Source organism: Sinohyriopsis cumingii, chromosome 7, assembly GCF_028554795.1.
Source record: "Sinohyriopsis cumingii isolate HCF-2022 chromosome 7, ASM2855479v2, whole genome shotgun sequence".
NCBI classification, from domain to species: Eukaryota; Metazoa; Mollusca; class Bivalvia; order Unionida; family Unionidae; genus Sinohyriopsis; species Sinohyriopsis cumingii.
In genome coordinates, this window is record NC_142967.1 from 27,315,761 (window position 1) to 27,333,004 (window position 17,244).

At 34.5% G+C, this 17,244-nt stretch overlaps 1 protein-coding gene across 14 annotated transcripts in view; it reads right to left on the reverse strand.

The window, feature by feature from the left end:
- LOC149794932 (nucleolysin TIAR-like) overlaps nt 1–17,244 on the reverse strand; it is a 250,754-nt gene that overhangs the window by 90,340 nt on the left and 143,170 nt on the right. For all 14 annotated transcript variants that reach the window (XR_016422215.1, XM_089964587.1, XM_089964581.1 and 11 more), the window contains one exon: nt 7,609–7,666. Coding sequence is in view for 13 of the 14 variants with exons in the window: in XM_089964587.1 (XP_089820713.1) it covers nt 7,609–7,666 (58 nt within the window). In the remaining variant the exon portion in view is untranslated. The remainder of the gene's footprint in view (nt 1–7,608; nt 7,667–17,244) is intronic.

The following is a 17,244-nucleotide window of genomic DNA, read 5'->3' on the forward strand; positions in this document are numbered from 1 at the left end:
CATTGCACTTGGTTACAAAAAAGCTAATTGTGCTAACATTTCAGCTATTTAAAAAAATTGAAGGTGGTCCACATGCAGCACTCAAATTCACATTTTCACAGAATATAAAAGCATGCATGAATAACCTTTTAGGAAAATATCGTTTTGGTTCTTGCATGCAGACCTTGTGAAAAACAATAAAATTTAAGTGTGTCAGTGTTCATTGTTAGCTTGTATCTCTACAATGACCAAGTATTAACTACATCTAAACTGGCATTTTTCCTACAATGAACATGTACAATAACGTTTACATACACAAAAATTACATGTCCACTGTAACATGTATTCATATGGTATAGTTAAACACTGAATAAACATTTAAGTTTGTGTGTGTTCTTCAAAAACCACAAAGGATGTGAAAAATGTAGGTCAAAATGTTTTAAACTGATACTCGTTCATTTACACAGCCAGCTGAAGAATATGACAATTATTGTGAAAAGCAAACATTGGCCACTGACTTGCATTATCTAACAGTGTGACCTGAGGAGAGGGTAATATGCAAGACACCGTAAAAGGATTAAGTTTCATTTCTAAAAATTGCATTGGTTTAAAAGTTATATACGTACATGGATAGAAGTCAGACCAGAACATTACAAGATCGAGGACTACAGTAATCTACTGGAATTATATGTCTACTTGTCTGTCTGTCTGGAAGTATGACAATAGTGTGTGCATGATTTGGAACAAACAATACTGACTCTAACCTACCCACACATAACACACCAAACCCAGCTCCACACTACTATTTGCACGGGCAAATATGATCAATAATATTTGAACCAATGGTTCACCACCTTAAAACATAAAACATTCTAATGCTTTAGACTGACAACTGTGGCATTTTTTACAAATATTCTGCTACACTGTTGGTAGGCATCACTGACAATAGTATAATAATGACAAATCAGTGTTTTTATCCAGTTGAGCAATCCGAACAATTTTTAGAACTAAAAGTATATCTAATTAATTTGGTTTTGAAGTCCACACATCCAAGCAGCAATTTTAATTCAATTTCTTTTTCCACAAACACATCCTCAAGAGGGAAAAAGAATCAATCTAACACTGATCAAATCTTGTACTAAATCTGTTGAATATTGATCAGAATGATGAACGTCAATAATATGGAATCATGGAAGTTATAAGAAAAATTTTAAGAACATTTTGAATTTAGCATGATGTAAATACTTTAGTTCATTAGCAGCAACTGGGTAAAAACAAATGCTTGAATGACAACTGTGAAAATGTTGGGCACTTAATGTACTAATAAGAGTTTTAAACGGTTAATTGACTCATGGCTTTCAAAAAGATTTCCTCTTGCTACAAAATATCAAAACATTGCCAAGTCATTTGCAGTTATGCAATTTTTTTAATATCTATTTATAAATGTATGGTCTTGCCTGTAATGACCATGACTCCAACGACCCTGTAATGACCCCAATATTGCCTGTATTGCCTGTAATGACCTTACCCCAACTGTCCCCAACATCTGTCCTCTGGACAATGCAGCTCTTGTGATCTTAAAAAAAGCTGTCTTTAATATGGCTATATTTTTATTTTCATTACTTTCCCCATTTGAAAATATATTTTGCCTAAGTGCAATATGCTGCTTCTTCATCAACAAGAACATATCTAGATGGCTTAATTATTATTTACACATATCAACCCCTATGATGGCCTAAGTGGTTAAATAATCTGCCTTGTGTGCAGAGACTGCAGGCTCGAACCCTGGCAGAGTCATACGAAAGACTTATAAAAATTATACCAGCAGCTGCCTTGCTTGAGCTCAGCATTATGAGGTTAGTCTTAGGACTGGTCAGCTTGGTGTCAGGATAATGTGACTGGGTGCAACATGATGCTACATTTCTGCTGCATGATGCCCCAGTGCTAGACATCACTATAAACTGACACACTGCAGACATAGTTGTGACATAACTAAATTTGTTAAAGCTAAGTTAAAAATCTAAATAAAACACACACAAATACACATACATACACACACACATACAAGCACACACACTTAACACCTGTTATTCTTAATGGAAATACACCATAATATCCAGCACACTAATGTACAAGTATTTCTTTAATTTTTGGGTGAAAACATGGTATTTTTAATTTTGAATAGTAAAGTACTGTTTCTGGTTATAGGAATCTTTATTATTTGTTTGTCTGAGACTAATACAGGACCAAATGCCATCATCTAGTTTTCTGGCTCAGAGGATAAAAACCCCATTATTCAGACAGTCATTAATCAATGTAAATATTTCTTCTGGAAACAGATGGTCTGCACTGCTGAAGAATAGTCAACCTGACCTCATATAAAACCTTCCTCATCTTATTTAATGAAGAATCTTAGTTGGATCACTTATATCCTATGGTCATATAAAATTTCTTTGTTGACATTTATTAGTTTTTCAAATTAACTCTCCCAACTTGCAATAGCAGGTGCTATGTCAGGGCTGACCAGTGTTTCTCTCAAACAAAATTATTTTCTGTGAAGAATATTGCCAACTTTCCTGGCTTTTTCTGGAATTTTGTTTTCTATTTCTTTTGATCAAGCTCATGCAAGCACTTGGCTCTCACTATTCATTACTAATAAATGCTTATCAGAGAGAGAGAGAGAGAGGGGGGGGGGAGAGGGAGGAAGGGGGAGGGAGGACAGACTGGTTTCAGTTTGTAAATACAAACAAATGGTCTTGCAAGGGTCAAACAATAAGTTCTGGAAAACAAAATTTCACACAATCAACTTTTGGTTGTTAATTCATTAATCCCTGGAGGTTTTTGTCGTTTTTGCCTGAAATGCGAGTAGGACACTCATTTTGTGGACTATTTCTGAATACATCCTAATACATCAACTTCCAAGGAATTTTCCATTAATTCATTAACCCCTTGCGTTGCGTTTACGTGACAGGAGGTAGTAGCCTACTGTCAAGCTCTGTAGCGTCAAGGTCATGTATGATAAACTAAAGTGGGTGGTATTATAGAAAGGTAGACAGATGTACCTCTACTATGATATCAAATAATCTGGACCTCTACTATGATACCAAATAATCTGGACATTATAGTTGCACTACAAAATATAGAGGGAAACACCTAATTTATTGGACCAGTTGTTGTTTTTTCACCCAAAACTCGCTCGTGGTTGGAATCCAATTGTGTCTGCATTTTAGACATTTTGGCCTGAGATCTAAGGCAGACCATTCTTAACTGCACATAGACAGGTGAAACTTTGAAAAAAGTAGGACAAGGTGGGCATTTGGAATAAAGACTGGTCTCGATACGAAAATTAACTCCAATGTCTACCATTCTGCTCATGTGCAAGCAAACAAACCAATGGTAAATGATGTTTCTAACACAACTAGGCATTAGGCTAATGGAAAATCTGTTAGAAGTCGATGTATTAGGACGTATTCAGAAATAGCCCCCAAAATGTGTTTCCTACTCGCATTTCAGGCGAAAACAAAAAACAAAAAAACCTTTAGGGGTTAATGAGTTAACCTAATGCCTAGTTGTGTTAGAAACATCATTTTTCATTGGCTATTTTGCTCGTCCATGAGCAGAAGGGTAAAAATTGGATTTTTTTTTGCTTAACAGACCCATCATTTTCGTATCGAGACCATTCTTTATTCCAAATGTCAATCTTATCCTATTTTTTGGAAAGGTTCATCTGTCTGTGTGCATTTCAGACTGGTCTGCCTTAAATCTGAGGCCAAAAAGTCTAAAATCCAGACACAAAATTGGATTCCAACCACGGGCAAATTCTGAGTGGAGAAAAATCAGGTTCAAAAAATTATGTTTTTACATCTGTATTTTGTAGTGCAGCAAGAACTTCCTGACTAATATAAAATCATTGTAGAACTACATCTGTCTACCTTTCTATAATACCACCCACTTTAGTGTATCATACATGACCTTGACACTACAAAGCTCGGCAGTAGGCTACTACCTCCTGCCATGTAAACACGGCACCAGGGGTTACTGAGTTAACATAGTCAACTTTCTTATGTCGATATCAGGTGTTTGAGTAAGCGTTTATTTTAACTTAGTAAAAAAATGTAGCCCTGGCCTGAATGAATGAGTGGAATTGTTGGCACTGGTCCACCCGGGGCAATGGAATCAACAGCACTGGCCTGACTGGGTGAGTGAAACTTTTAGAGATTTTTCAACCCCTAGACACAACTTTTAGTGTCCAGTGACCAACATAAAATGGCTGAAACCTTTTATACAATTAGTTACAACCATTCACAAGTATTTAAGGTTAACCTGACAAGCCTAATTCCTGTGTTACTTCTATGGCAATTTACACTAAAATTTCTGTCAAAAAAACATTGATCTGACTGAACACTTTCTGAAACAATCTTCCACTAAATACCCAGCAAGGGCAGAGGGCAAAAGACTGCTAAGATATGCAATGCTCATTTCTTATTATCTCATATTCTACTTATAACTGTTTAAGTGCTAAAACCTGCTGCAGGTTTGTAATAGCTCGTGCTATGCAACCATTTACTCAGACTAGCTCATGAAAACTACAGAATTTAAAAAGAATTAAATTCCTACTTAACACTTAAATTGCAGAAACTCTCTCCCATGTTCCAATGAGTGTCCCTCAAGCTGCTGATCAACAACTTAATTTTTAATGAAGGGCTGACAATGGTTTATACTAACCTAGATACTATAAACCCTCAATGCCTAATTATTTGTTTCAAAATGCAGGTCCCAGCAGATTCAGTACACATGCTTTATTCTGAAGCTATTATGCAAAAAACCTTCATTTACAAATTATAGCTTAAAAACCACAGCAAAAATGACTGCTTCAAGAATGATAATTACAACCTAACTGGGTTCCAATCTTCAAATAATTTAGGCAAAATATCACAACTTAGTGCAGTTCATTAGGATCTAGCTTACAAACACATGGGTGGTATCAATTAGTAGAATGCTCCATGGAAGACAATAATTCTGTTGACCTAAATACCTACCAGTAAAACAATGTGTTGCACGCACATGCACACACACACACACACACACACACACACACACACACACAAACATGCAAACCATGGAGACCTAAAGTTTAGATAAATGCAACATAACATTTTATAAAGGTAAAAAAACCAAAAATGTTTTCTATTCATGGTTCCCACGCTTTTCTATAAAAAAAATTCCAGGTCTTTTCCAGTTTGTTTCCTGGATGAAATTAATTTTTTCAAGGTTAATATATGACCATTACTGAATGGAATTAAAGAGCATTTTGGATTATAAAATATGCATTTTCTGAATCTGAAGATGTTTCTCATTCAAGTCTCTCCAAAACATACGTCAGAAAAGATGATCATGTAAAAAAAAAACACAAAATGAGTCACACAAAACAAATCTGACTATATTCCTATAAATTGGCATTTAAAGCCATTTCAATGTACAGAATACAAATTCTAACTTTACTTTGCTGACCTGCATTATGTTGTTACATGGAAACAACATAATGAGCATAAATTATTTCGTTTCCTTCCAAACCTTTAATTCTAAAGAATTCTAGAGCAATATATGTACATGTTATACAAAGAAAACATTTCATATCACAGTATATATAAAAAAACCAAATAAATGCAAGAATCTTATCTTGTAACGAAAAACGTTTAACCCTGAATTTCTGTGTGCCAATAAAATCTCAAACAAGATTTTTCAACCAACCTAAACTCCTTAAGACGATCTGGTTAAAAATTCCATCATTTAAAGACATTTACAAAAGGGTCGATTTAAATTTTGACAACAGACCTTCAAAATTATATACTGTTGTATAACAAGGACTGAATTTTCTGTAAAATCAACTTGTCTTCTTGTAGTTCAATAAACCAGTCCCAAAACCTGTACTGTTACATGGGCTCTTGTTGTTTCTTAATATATAATAAAAGGGATGACAATTTCCCATTTCACCTGCACTCTATTTAAGATCTGAAACCAATGCTTCAAGCTACATGTCACTGTGTAATAGTTTCGCACCCAAGTTCAGCTCACAGATTCAAAATTTTTCTGATCTGGGTTTCCTCTGAATATTCCAACCCTATTTTTCAAATTTGGACGTTTATGATGGAATGTGGGTTCAGAAAAATTACATATAAAAAGTTTGGAATATGCCACCACTGTAAGATAGCTTACAAGCTGGCCTAGCAAATTTAAACTATATCAACTTAAACCTGCATGAAAACGATAGAAAAATTGTTTATTTTCTCAAAAATGTCAAGTATTATAATCATTTTGTCTTTAATCCGCTGACAGACTAGGCGAAGCTCAGCATATATGAAACCTGACCCAGTACTCGCCATTTGTGTTAATAGTCACATGACTTCACAACTCTCAGACAACAACATTGGAAGTCCAATAGTCACGTGATATCAACAAGCTCCTTTTTAATGTCGTTGTACAAAATTTCAATTATATTAAATGAAAGTCTGATACCTTTTGTAAAAAAGAACATGTAACTCTCAACATATTTATTTCAAGAACAACTACAAGAATCTTGGCCAGTCTGATTTATCAAGCAGAGTAGTCTGGTTCCTTGCTTCATAAGCTCCCTGCGTGAGAGAGCACATGTCAATGTGGTAGTCATGTGATACAACAAAACTCCAGAAGCTGGTTTTGGAATAAATATTGAGAATTTTGTGGTCTTTCATTTTTGTATTTTTATTACAACCAGTATAAGACTTTCATTTTTTTAAAATTCTCTACAACATTTGAAAACAACAGTTGTGAGATTGTGTGTGCTCGTGCGACTAGCAATCAAAATCGCTAACACCAGCTCAAATTTCATCAACGCACTAGTTTTATCGTCTTTCAGTAGATTAAAGATATAATGATTTTAATACTTGCAAATTCTGAGAAAATAAATAATTTTCATATTGATTTCATGCAGGTATAACTCGATTTAACAATGTTTAGGTTTGCTCAGCCCATCCGTAAAGCGGCTATGCTTTAACGCCACCATGTTGGCCTCTTGTGATGTTAGACTGGTTTTCATACCATACATATATATATAAAAAAACAATATGGATATCGAACTGTCTGTGAAACAAAAAGTCTACCAGACAAATCTAATCCACTGAGTGTTTGTATTGTTCAAAAAATATATTTATGGCAAGCACCCCAATGATCCATACCGCAACCTCCTAATATTCTGGTTAGAACTCGATAAATTTAGGTCACGATCAGTTTGGGTATGATTCAGTTACGCAACTGTTTCGGGTGCCAAGTTGTGGAGGAAAATTCCTGGGGTTTTCCCCCCGACTTTCAATAAAAATTATCATTTCTCCTGACTTTTTCCTGATAGCATGAGAACCCTGTCTATTGCACTGGTTTTAAATTTAGGGCTAAAGCACTCACCTTTATCTATCACTCACATCTGCCTGCTGTCAGCATGGGTTCAGTCTTGGTTTAGGTTTTACTTCTGATTTGATGAAAAGAATTTAAAAAATAATGATAATGAAATAAGTCTGAGAAATTTTCAAAGTTTCTCTCAGATTTTATCAAGGAATCCCTTGTGCTATATGTATAATAATGTTTGTGTGTACTTACTACTTGTGTCTTGTTTTGGTTGATTACTGGGAGATGTTGCCCAATTCACCTTCATTTCCTGCAAAGAGAATAATGTATGTGAGAATTACAAAGAAAAAGAAAATGAACAAAATTAATGTACAATGTGAAAACCCTGTCATCAACAATTGTAATGATTTGGATTTTTTTTCTACAAAGATGCTGTCCTAGCCTGATAAAATAAAACATCTGAGTACCATGGCTATCTGTATGACACATACTGTATTCAATATAACTGGCATTATTAACATCTGTGTACCATGAGTATCTCTATAAAACATACTGTATTCAATATAACTGGCATTATTAACATCTGAGTATGATGACTATCTATATGAAACATACTGTATTCAATATAACTGGCTTTATTAACAATGCAACATCTATTTAGTGATATTGATCAACACCCTCTGACTGACATGGTGAATCCCAAAAACTTTCAATTATTTCATTGTTCCACTAAGCATTACCACTTGAACAGAATTTTTTTTAATAATCACAATAACAAAAATCATCATTTTCAACATTTGTTTTGTTTTTTTAAATTAAATATATCCAGAATCTGACTTGAACAAAATGCAAAGACCAGATTCTCTACTGACGTGACAGCATGGAGACTAAAATGGCAAGCATAACTGTCATATGGTTTTCATCCATTATTGCACCTGGGAAATAAGCATAGATCAATACATTATAACAATACTAATCTCATAGAATCAGACTATTACATGGAGACAAGATTTTATTTTGTATTGTTGCCATGAATTTTATTGTCTTCCTGTACAACGCTGTATTTTTTCATAACTACAGGCTGAAGGAAACAGTTTCTGTCATACTCTGTGATTCTATCAGTCTATGGGAAATTGTCATGAATAATTTTACCATAGAATACAGTTCAGCTGTTTTGATATTGATACAGAAATGTGTCATGTGATGACACTATCAAAAATCAATATATCCGAATTATTAGAAAGCTGTAAAATAGATCAAAACGAAAACAATATAATATTCATGTCCTAATGAATTAAATTTTCATGAGGAGTTGATTAGATTCTATGGCAACTAGTCAATACAGATATTAAATTTGAAGATTACAAAAAATTAACAAGGACTCATAAGGCCAAAAAAATAAATATGTTGTCTCCTATTGCACTGGTTTTAAAATTAGGGTAGGTAGGTTATGGCAGGGATGTTTTCTAAACATTATATATATATATATATATATATATATATATATATATATATATATATATATATATATATATATATATATATATATATATATATGTACTAAATGCTTCAAGTACTGGGTTCAACCAGCTGAATTATATATATATATGCATGTGTGTGTGTGTGTGTGATTTGCATTTATAATGTACAAAGCACTTTAAGTACTGGGCTAAACCAGCTCAATTAGAGGCACAAATCAATTTCATGATTTATTTATTTTAAACCCTGGGAGGAAAAAAGTGCTATGGTCAACAATGAAAAACATGGACAGTTGGAGAACTGGAAACTTATTTTTGGGGTGCCTAATTTGCATACAAGGCATTAAATATGCATTAATTCACCTGAATCCATGTTAAAATTTAAATTGTACATAAAATAATCTATGTAATATAAATATATATCAAATCAACCAGGTGATCCAATGGATATATCCATTCAAATAGAAAATAATTAGTAACTAAATGGTTCATAACAGCTGCTGAGGTATTTCCTTTTGCAGGGCACTGGACTAATCCAATACCTGCCCAGTTCAGGTATTTCAGTTTATTTCTGGGAAAGGTACATAGCAACCTTTTCCTCATCATGGTATAACAAAAAATGTGTTACCCCCTTAAAACCAACAAAAACATTAGAATTAGTTCAACACACAGGCACCGTAACTATGAAAGCCTTTAAAGTTCAAAATAAGGTTAAGATTCTAGTCTGCACGGTACCTGAATATACAATATTGTCTACTAATGATATTCTTTAAAAGAAATGTACATGACCTAATTTAATTTATATTCATTTGATAACTATAACCTTTACAGCTCAAAGAAAAATTATTTGCTTGCGACCCTTGGATCTGCATCTTTATTCCATAATAACCTTCACATTTTTTTAATTTAAAAGAAAAGAAAAGAAATTAAAATATGTCAAACATGCTGCAAATTTCTGACCAACCATCAATGCTGCAAATTAAAAATATTTTGTAGCTTCACTATTATTGTAACTATTTCAATGTTGCTGATAAATTACTGAATATATTAATTATCTGCTAACTAGTCCAGCCAAATGCAAACTGCACAGACCCTGACCTGACACTGCATTATTTCCCAGCAGATCTGCAATTTATTTAGAATAATCAGTAAGACAAACAATTTAGACCCTGATCTGCCAGCACATTATAAGAGAACAGATCTGGGTCTATGATGTTTGCAGGTGGGCTTGACTTTTAAGATAGTATATAAAGTACACATCCTCTCCATCTCATTGCCATCTGGGCCTAACAAGCACCCAGATGAGAAGAGTGCATGCTATAGAGTGACAGCATTTTAAATCCAATTAAAAAGGAAATGCACAACAAGTGGGTGATCAAGGGGAAAAAAAATTCTCAGACAAAGAACCAGGGCAAGTGACATTTACTAAATTACAAGACCTTCCTCAAATTCCACTGGTGCTGTCACCAATTCCATTTACTCAAAATGACCCTATTTTGTTATTATTATTTTGAAATGACACTGAAATTACTCTGCTTAAAATATAAATAATTCTTTTTAAAAGAAAATCATATTACACTGATATTTCAAATAAAGCAATGTTTTTCTCCAGGTCCTGAGTTCAACCATTGTCCAATTGCTCAAAGAATCTTTGATACACAAGAAATGGGCAGCTCTCAAGGGAAAAAAATCACTTGCCCCGACTTAATATCCACCAGACCAAGAAGGCTGTATTATTAACCATTATTTTACACATCCACCCTATCCAGAAAAATTAAATCTGTTCCTTCTACTTTTGGTCACTAAACCCTCATTCTGCTGAAGAGAGGTTCACAAACAAAAGGTTCCCATCAGTTACACAATTCATAAACACTCCCATCATCAATTCTGAGTAGCTGTATGATACAACACTGCTCTTGTGATTTTTGGATTTAATGCCTTGAAGCTGATGTAGTTTGTATTTCATAATGATCTGTATGTAGGAACTAGTATTCTGGGGCCTTGGAATAATTTAATTTCCTGAACACTACAAAAATCACCATGTTTCTATTCTCCATGTTTCTCAATCAAAGTTTAACAGAGAAATGAAGTCAGAGACACATTGATCCATTTTTACAATCAATCAGTAAGACGAGTCCTTTGAAGGAACCGATGCTCTACTAGGCTAAAAGAATTTCCTGAAAATGAATACCATTTCTGCCTTTTAACTACTGAATGTTGAAACCATCTCTGGTATACTTTACCACTTTCAGGATGAGTTGTGATAATAAAATCTTCACAATAGCTGCTGTGGTGGCCATATTGTGCATCCGATCAGCACCATTTCTAAGTAGGACCAGAGAGGAAACAAGGATTATTTTAGTAAAACCCTATATTAATATGACAATCCTTTCAGGATGATTACTGAAGGAATGGTACTCTTTACTGCTCTATTCTTGGCTTTTATTTTGTTGGTAAGATGAGTGTCAAGTTTGAACATATGAGTGTGTGTGACTGTGCACAGGAGCATGAGAAAACATTATGTCAGATACAAAAAGATTTTGGACTTTTGATTGATCACTTTATGTTGTTGATGTTATTTGTTTCTTTTATTCCAATGTAAAGAACTTACAAAGTAAAGGTCCTCCAAAGTTGAAATATACTATTATGATGCAAAAGTGCCATCTCATCTTAAATCTGAAGAAAAAACTATTACCCTGCATACTAAATGCATTATGAAATCTAGAATTCTGGCACTGATGCCACAGAAAAAGAGCTTTCTTGTTAGTTATACTAACTTGTCACATGTGATGATGATTATGATGAATTAACCATTGATGCAGGTTTGGCTTTGTGGGGTTTAGTTTAATTTTTTAGCACATGGTATGCTATACTAAGTAGCCAGTATATCCGGTGGGAGAAAAACTCAGGAAGACTGCCTGAAAGACACCCCCCTCCAAACCCATAGGAATCTCCTAGCAAACTTTCTCATATACCCGCACTGGTTGAACCAAGAATGAAACCTGTGCAGACAGATTAAGAGGTGAGTGATCAGAAAAGTCATGCTTCATAAAGCACTAGGCCACCTGGGATGTGTAACTGTTATCAAGTCTGTACTGATGGTATCTTAGTCAACAGCATTATCAGGTTTAGGATTCATTAATTTAACATGGCTGCCTTTATCAAAGACTGAAATTTTTAAATCTTTGTTTTTCTTTTATGGTCCATCAGGAAACAGCAAAAACAGAAACAGACTATAAGAAAAAGCTTTCTAACTTAAATGGACACAGTCTTTGCCATACCACAGAATACTATTGATAATTTATATTTTCATTTACTGATAACTGTGCTTTCAACTTTCTTGTTATCTAGCCATATGCATCCATTTAGTAAATTTAATGCATTGTTAAATTTTGGTTTCGTTGTTTTTAAACCCCTGTAACCAAACTATAACAGCCACAAATCTTATAAAAGGTGAGTTATGTTTTGCTTTTGTTGTATTGCATAGCAACACTCTGAAGGTTACATAAAGTCAAAGCAAGTGAAGTAAAGTGCATTGCCCAAGAATACGCTACAGCAACCAAACAGGGCTGATCCAAATTTAAGAATCAAATTGCACCTTTCTGGTCAAGAGTCTAACACCTTAATTACTGTGCCAATGTGGCCCATGGTGAGAAAAATGAGGCCAAATACATAAATGGAAATCATCCATACATTACCAGGTGTTTTTAAAAACAATATTTAAAAAAAAATATGGTGTCATTTCAGGGGTTTCTCTTCATGCCATAAAAGTCTAGAGAAAATTTAGATCATCAGAAAATCCTTCTAAAGTCTGTAAGATGCAGTGGAAAAAAGGTTCTAAAATATGCTCTAATGCTTTTACATTCAACTTGCAGCAAAATACAGATGCAATTCATCCACTTTAGTGGTATTGTTAACAAAGAGCAGGCCTTATCTAATATTAATCATCCCACAAAAATCAATAAACTTTCAGAAGTCTCTAATTATGCATTTTCACACAGGAAATTTGTTTACACACAAACTAATTGATATTTGCCTTACATTGTATTAAAAAACACTGAAGTGCTGGAAATAGATTAACGATGCCCTAAATTTCTGCTCAATTCTCAGCCAAGAAGGGCAGCAAAATATCTTTGTTGTTGCATTTGCATTTCGTTATTTTAAAAAATTAACAGCTTCAAGCATTTTAATAAAAGCAGTTCTTTTGCAATGTTGTTTTCTGTGTTGTCAGAGTTGGCAATATTTGTAACAACTGCATATGTTTTCATTTCCCTGTCAAGTCTGTACAGAATTACATGTTTTCAATGGACTCCAATAAATAAATTGTCTTACAGCAATTGACAATCATAATTATACCTTACGGCATTGAATAAAAAAGTAGAACCATCTCAGATCTGGTCTCATATTAGATTATCTTCAATATAATCTATATGGTTACACAGACACACACATGCACTCATGTACACACACACAGGAGAGATCCTTAAACTGAGATAGCTGATACATATCTCTAGAAAAAATGAAGTCAAAGCTGTCAAATGACTAATTGTTAACTTGACTGTCACTGGACATAAGGTATCATTAATTGTTCTATGGATTTTTTTGGTCATGTTGACAAATGTTAAGATACTCTACAGCCACAAATCATAGGACAAAACATGTCCAAGCTTATATCCTTGAATGCCCACCCCCACCCCCGGGTCTATCGTTCATGCTATGTGGTTTGTAAAACTAGATTCGCATTACAGTTTATGAGCACAACTTTCCGTCAAAACAAAATATGCATGGCATATACATGAAAAAATGATACAAACAACTAACTTGAATTATTCTTCTCCAAGACTTACTTGGGAATATATGATCAAATAAACTTTCACCATCACTCTTAAAGGGAAATGCCTATTAGTTAGTTGTTATGCATCCTCGAATTAGCAAATTTAATTTTCAATTAATATCGCAAAAAAATTCCAATGAAGTTGTTCAATTAAATTCCAAATAAACTACCCTGATTTTCAACATAACCAATCTCCGAAAGACTATGAAGAATATTAGTCCAAGAGGTTTTGATACACGTCACATGTACCTGTAAAACTGAAAATACTGTAGTACGTCACTTCTTTCTTTTGCATGAGAAGTGATCGTGAAATTAAGCAAACCTGTGAGTGTAGATTCAGGAATTTTAATTTCACGTAAAAAATTTTAATTACTTCTGAGCTTTCTATGTACTAAGCATTTCTTTCAATTGGTTCCTTTGTTATCCTTCATCACACCAGCAAACATGCAGATAAGCTACTGCTTGCTGTTACTTCAACTTCTTGCATAGTAATATTCAAAACACATCCATGACTAGCCTTACCCAGGTAGAATCTACATTCCTTTTACTTTTTTGTTCTTCCTTCTTTACTTACTTTAATGCAAAAGACTAAGTGAAGTGACAATATAAAGCAGGTCTACTTCTAATTAACTGCAGCAATGCAACAAATACACCTACATATGACATGAAAACAGTTGAGTGCGTGCCATTTTATAAGGTTCTCACAGAGATGCTCAGAAGCACTGTTTTGAAAAGCCGATTGATGCTTTCACATCTGAATACCAGAGAGCATAATACATTTAGGATAACCAGACTGACTCCAAACTAAAAGATGAAATTCAACCATGATTTTCCTTGACAATACTTATTTAATTGCTATTTACTTCTCAAAATGTTGCTACCAGTAGACTGATATTTTGCCATATACTGTTATGTGTAACATATACTGTTATCTGTAATATACTGTATGCCTTGTAAGTCAAAATGCAAACAACAAAAATCCTGATCTACCCTAGCACAATACTTCTGCAGGGTATATGTTGTTTGTGCTACTGCTTACTACTAACAAACTGCACAGACCCAGATCTATCAGTGCATTATGCTGTTGTTGTTGTTCTAGGGTTTAACGCCATTTTTCAGCACAAGATAGGCTATACATGGCGGCCAGTATAACTGGTGGAGGAAGAACCCTGGAAAACCCAGGGAAGAACCACCGACCCACGAGAAGCTACTGGCAGGCTTTCCCACGTACCCACGTTAGCCGAGCCTTGGACTCAAACCCAAGCAGACAGGTGAGATGGCAGTGATCCGGAATGGTGAGCGCTTTAGACCACTTGGCCACTCGGGGCCCCCCAGTGCATTATGCAGTGGCAGATCTGGGTCTGTGATGCTTACAGTTGAACTTGTCTTATAAGCAACTATATATGTGTAAGGATGCAAATTTCTGTCAATCTATGAAGGGCACATTAATTTGGGCCAGAGAACAATTAATTAGATTTATGGGGACAGGTGCTTGTTAAATCGCTATACTGCAATGATTTCTAATGTCTGTGTCGGAAGAGGATGTGATTCTTAATTTAAAGCCTTCATTTTCTTCATTGTTGGATGACTAGAAAAGGGAAGGTTAACTTGGACTTTATATCGGAACTGCCAAAATCTGAGTTTTTCCAGATCTGTAGTTTGGAAATCTAAAAGTCAGGCTCACTGCAATTTTTGCACCTAGTTATAAAAGGCGGTAGATATATTTAATCCTGATTGGTTATGCTAAATAAGCAGCATGGTTCCCATACTTAATTTCTTGGGGTTAAATTGCCCTCATCGAAAAAAATCTAGTCAGTCTGCATTTTTCCTGCAAGAGTGAAAATATAGGAGATTCCAAGATTGAATTTCAAAGAAATTTTCTTGTAAAACATTGGTCAAAGGGACCGGATGTCTGGAAAGTCAACAGATACCATGCTGGCGGGAGAAGCGAACAAAGCTCAAAAGGAAAAGGCATTTGTATCAATATCATGTAATTCATTGATACCAATATGAATTGTTTGAATTTAGTTGTTTATATCTGCATGAATTTATCTGTTTAAATCTGTAGATGAATTCTCTTGATATGAGTGTAACTGTATCAAGTTCATCTATCTGAATTCGTAGAATGATCTTCTTTATACAAGTTTGACAAACTGTTTGAATTTGTCATCTTGATTGTTATAGGAATCTAAGAATTTCATGCATTACTTTAGTTGATACGAGTTAGGAGAATCCATTTGAATTCACCAATCTTAGACGATTTTATGTATGCTAAAGACTCAAATGTGTGTATTCGCTGAAAATAATGTAGTTAAGCCATATAATGAATTTCATTCATTCATTTGTGCAATTGAGATGAGAAAGGAACTGTTACGTCTCGTGTGATATTAATGTGAGTCTGGATGGAACAGCCATTAGGAAGTACATTAATCTTATGAAACTAGGTCTGTTTATGGTCTGCCCATGTTTAGCTTGACCAGAATAGCCTTTGGTCTGTTTGAATTCTGACAGAATGATATCTGACATAGCGAGAGGGGAGTAATGATCTATTCCCAGTAGGACAACTGATAGAAGATTTAGGTTGCTTCTCTGTTTACTTTGAGAGGGGAAATAGCTCCACTAAAGTATCCACTTAAGTATCTACTGATGTATCCACGTACCTACTTATCCAAGTATCTACGTATCTATGTACTTACGTATCCACCTACCCACACAAATTTTGAGGTCTGAAAAAATGTGAGACGGAAGGGAGGTGGAAAAGGAAAAAAAGCAAAAGGACAGAGAACAGCCACAGTGAAGTTGGAGTGAACCGGGAATAAGCAGGTTATGAAGTTGTATAAGGCAATGACTTCAATTGTTCACTCGATTCTATGATGAACAAATTCTATCATTCAAACAGATCGGCTATTGATATAAATATAATTGTGTTTGAAATTCACTGAATGGTTCATTTCAAAGACAAGTGTATCTTCCTAATTTAATGCATTATCACAGTTGTTTATGTAATTGGTTAAACTGTTATTGGGTTTTTACCATGTATGGGGGCTTGTGTCATTCTGCTTTATATATCTGCTTAGATCTCTATTTATTCCATCTATAGTTTCACTTTGTTTTAATATTTACTCGATCTGGGCAACAATACCAAAGGTGATCACCCTCTAGATAACAACAGCCAAATAAAGCAGCCACCTTGTAAGAAGGTACAACCTCATAACACCATCACCAGTAGCACCACTACAATATGGTACATAGACTTTCTTTTTAAACAAAATGTAACAAAATATACGACTCCTCACATAAAGTTCAGAAATTCATGGTGCTGATTCCAAATTATTGGGCACATTTATTACGATAAAAAAATGACATAGCATTTAGATCACAACTGTACTGAAATTCAACAATATAGACCTTGTGTTTTCTGTGGGTGAATGGTTGGATCATGAAATTTATATACCAAAAACTGAGATCCAAAACCTGTTACTGTGTTATAAGAGGGGCGCACTAAAAGGAGGACTTTACACTGATGGCACAGCATGGCAGCATGAATAGGTAGGTAATAGCCAGTGTAAAACTTCA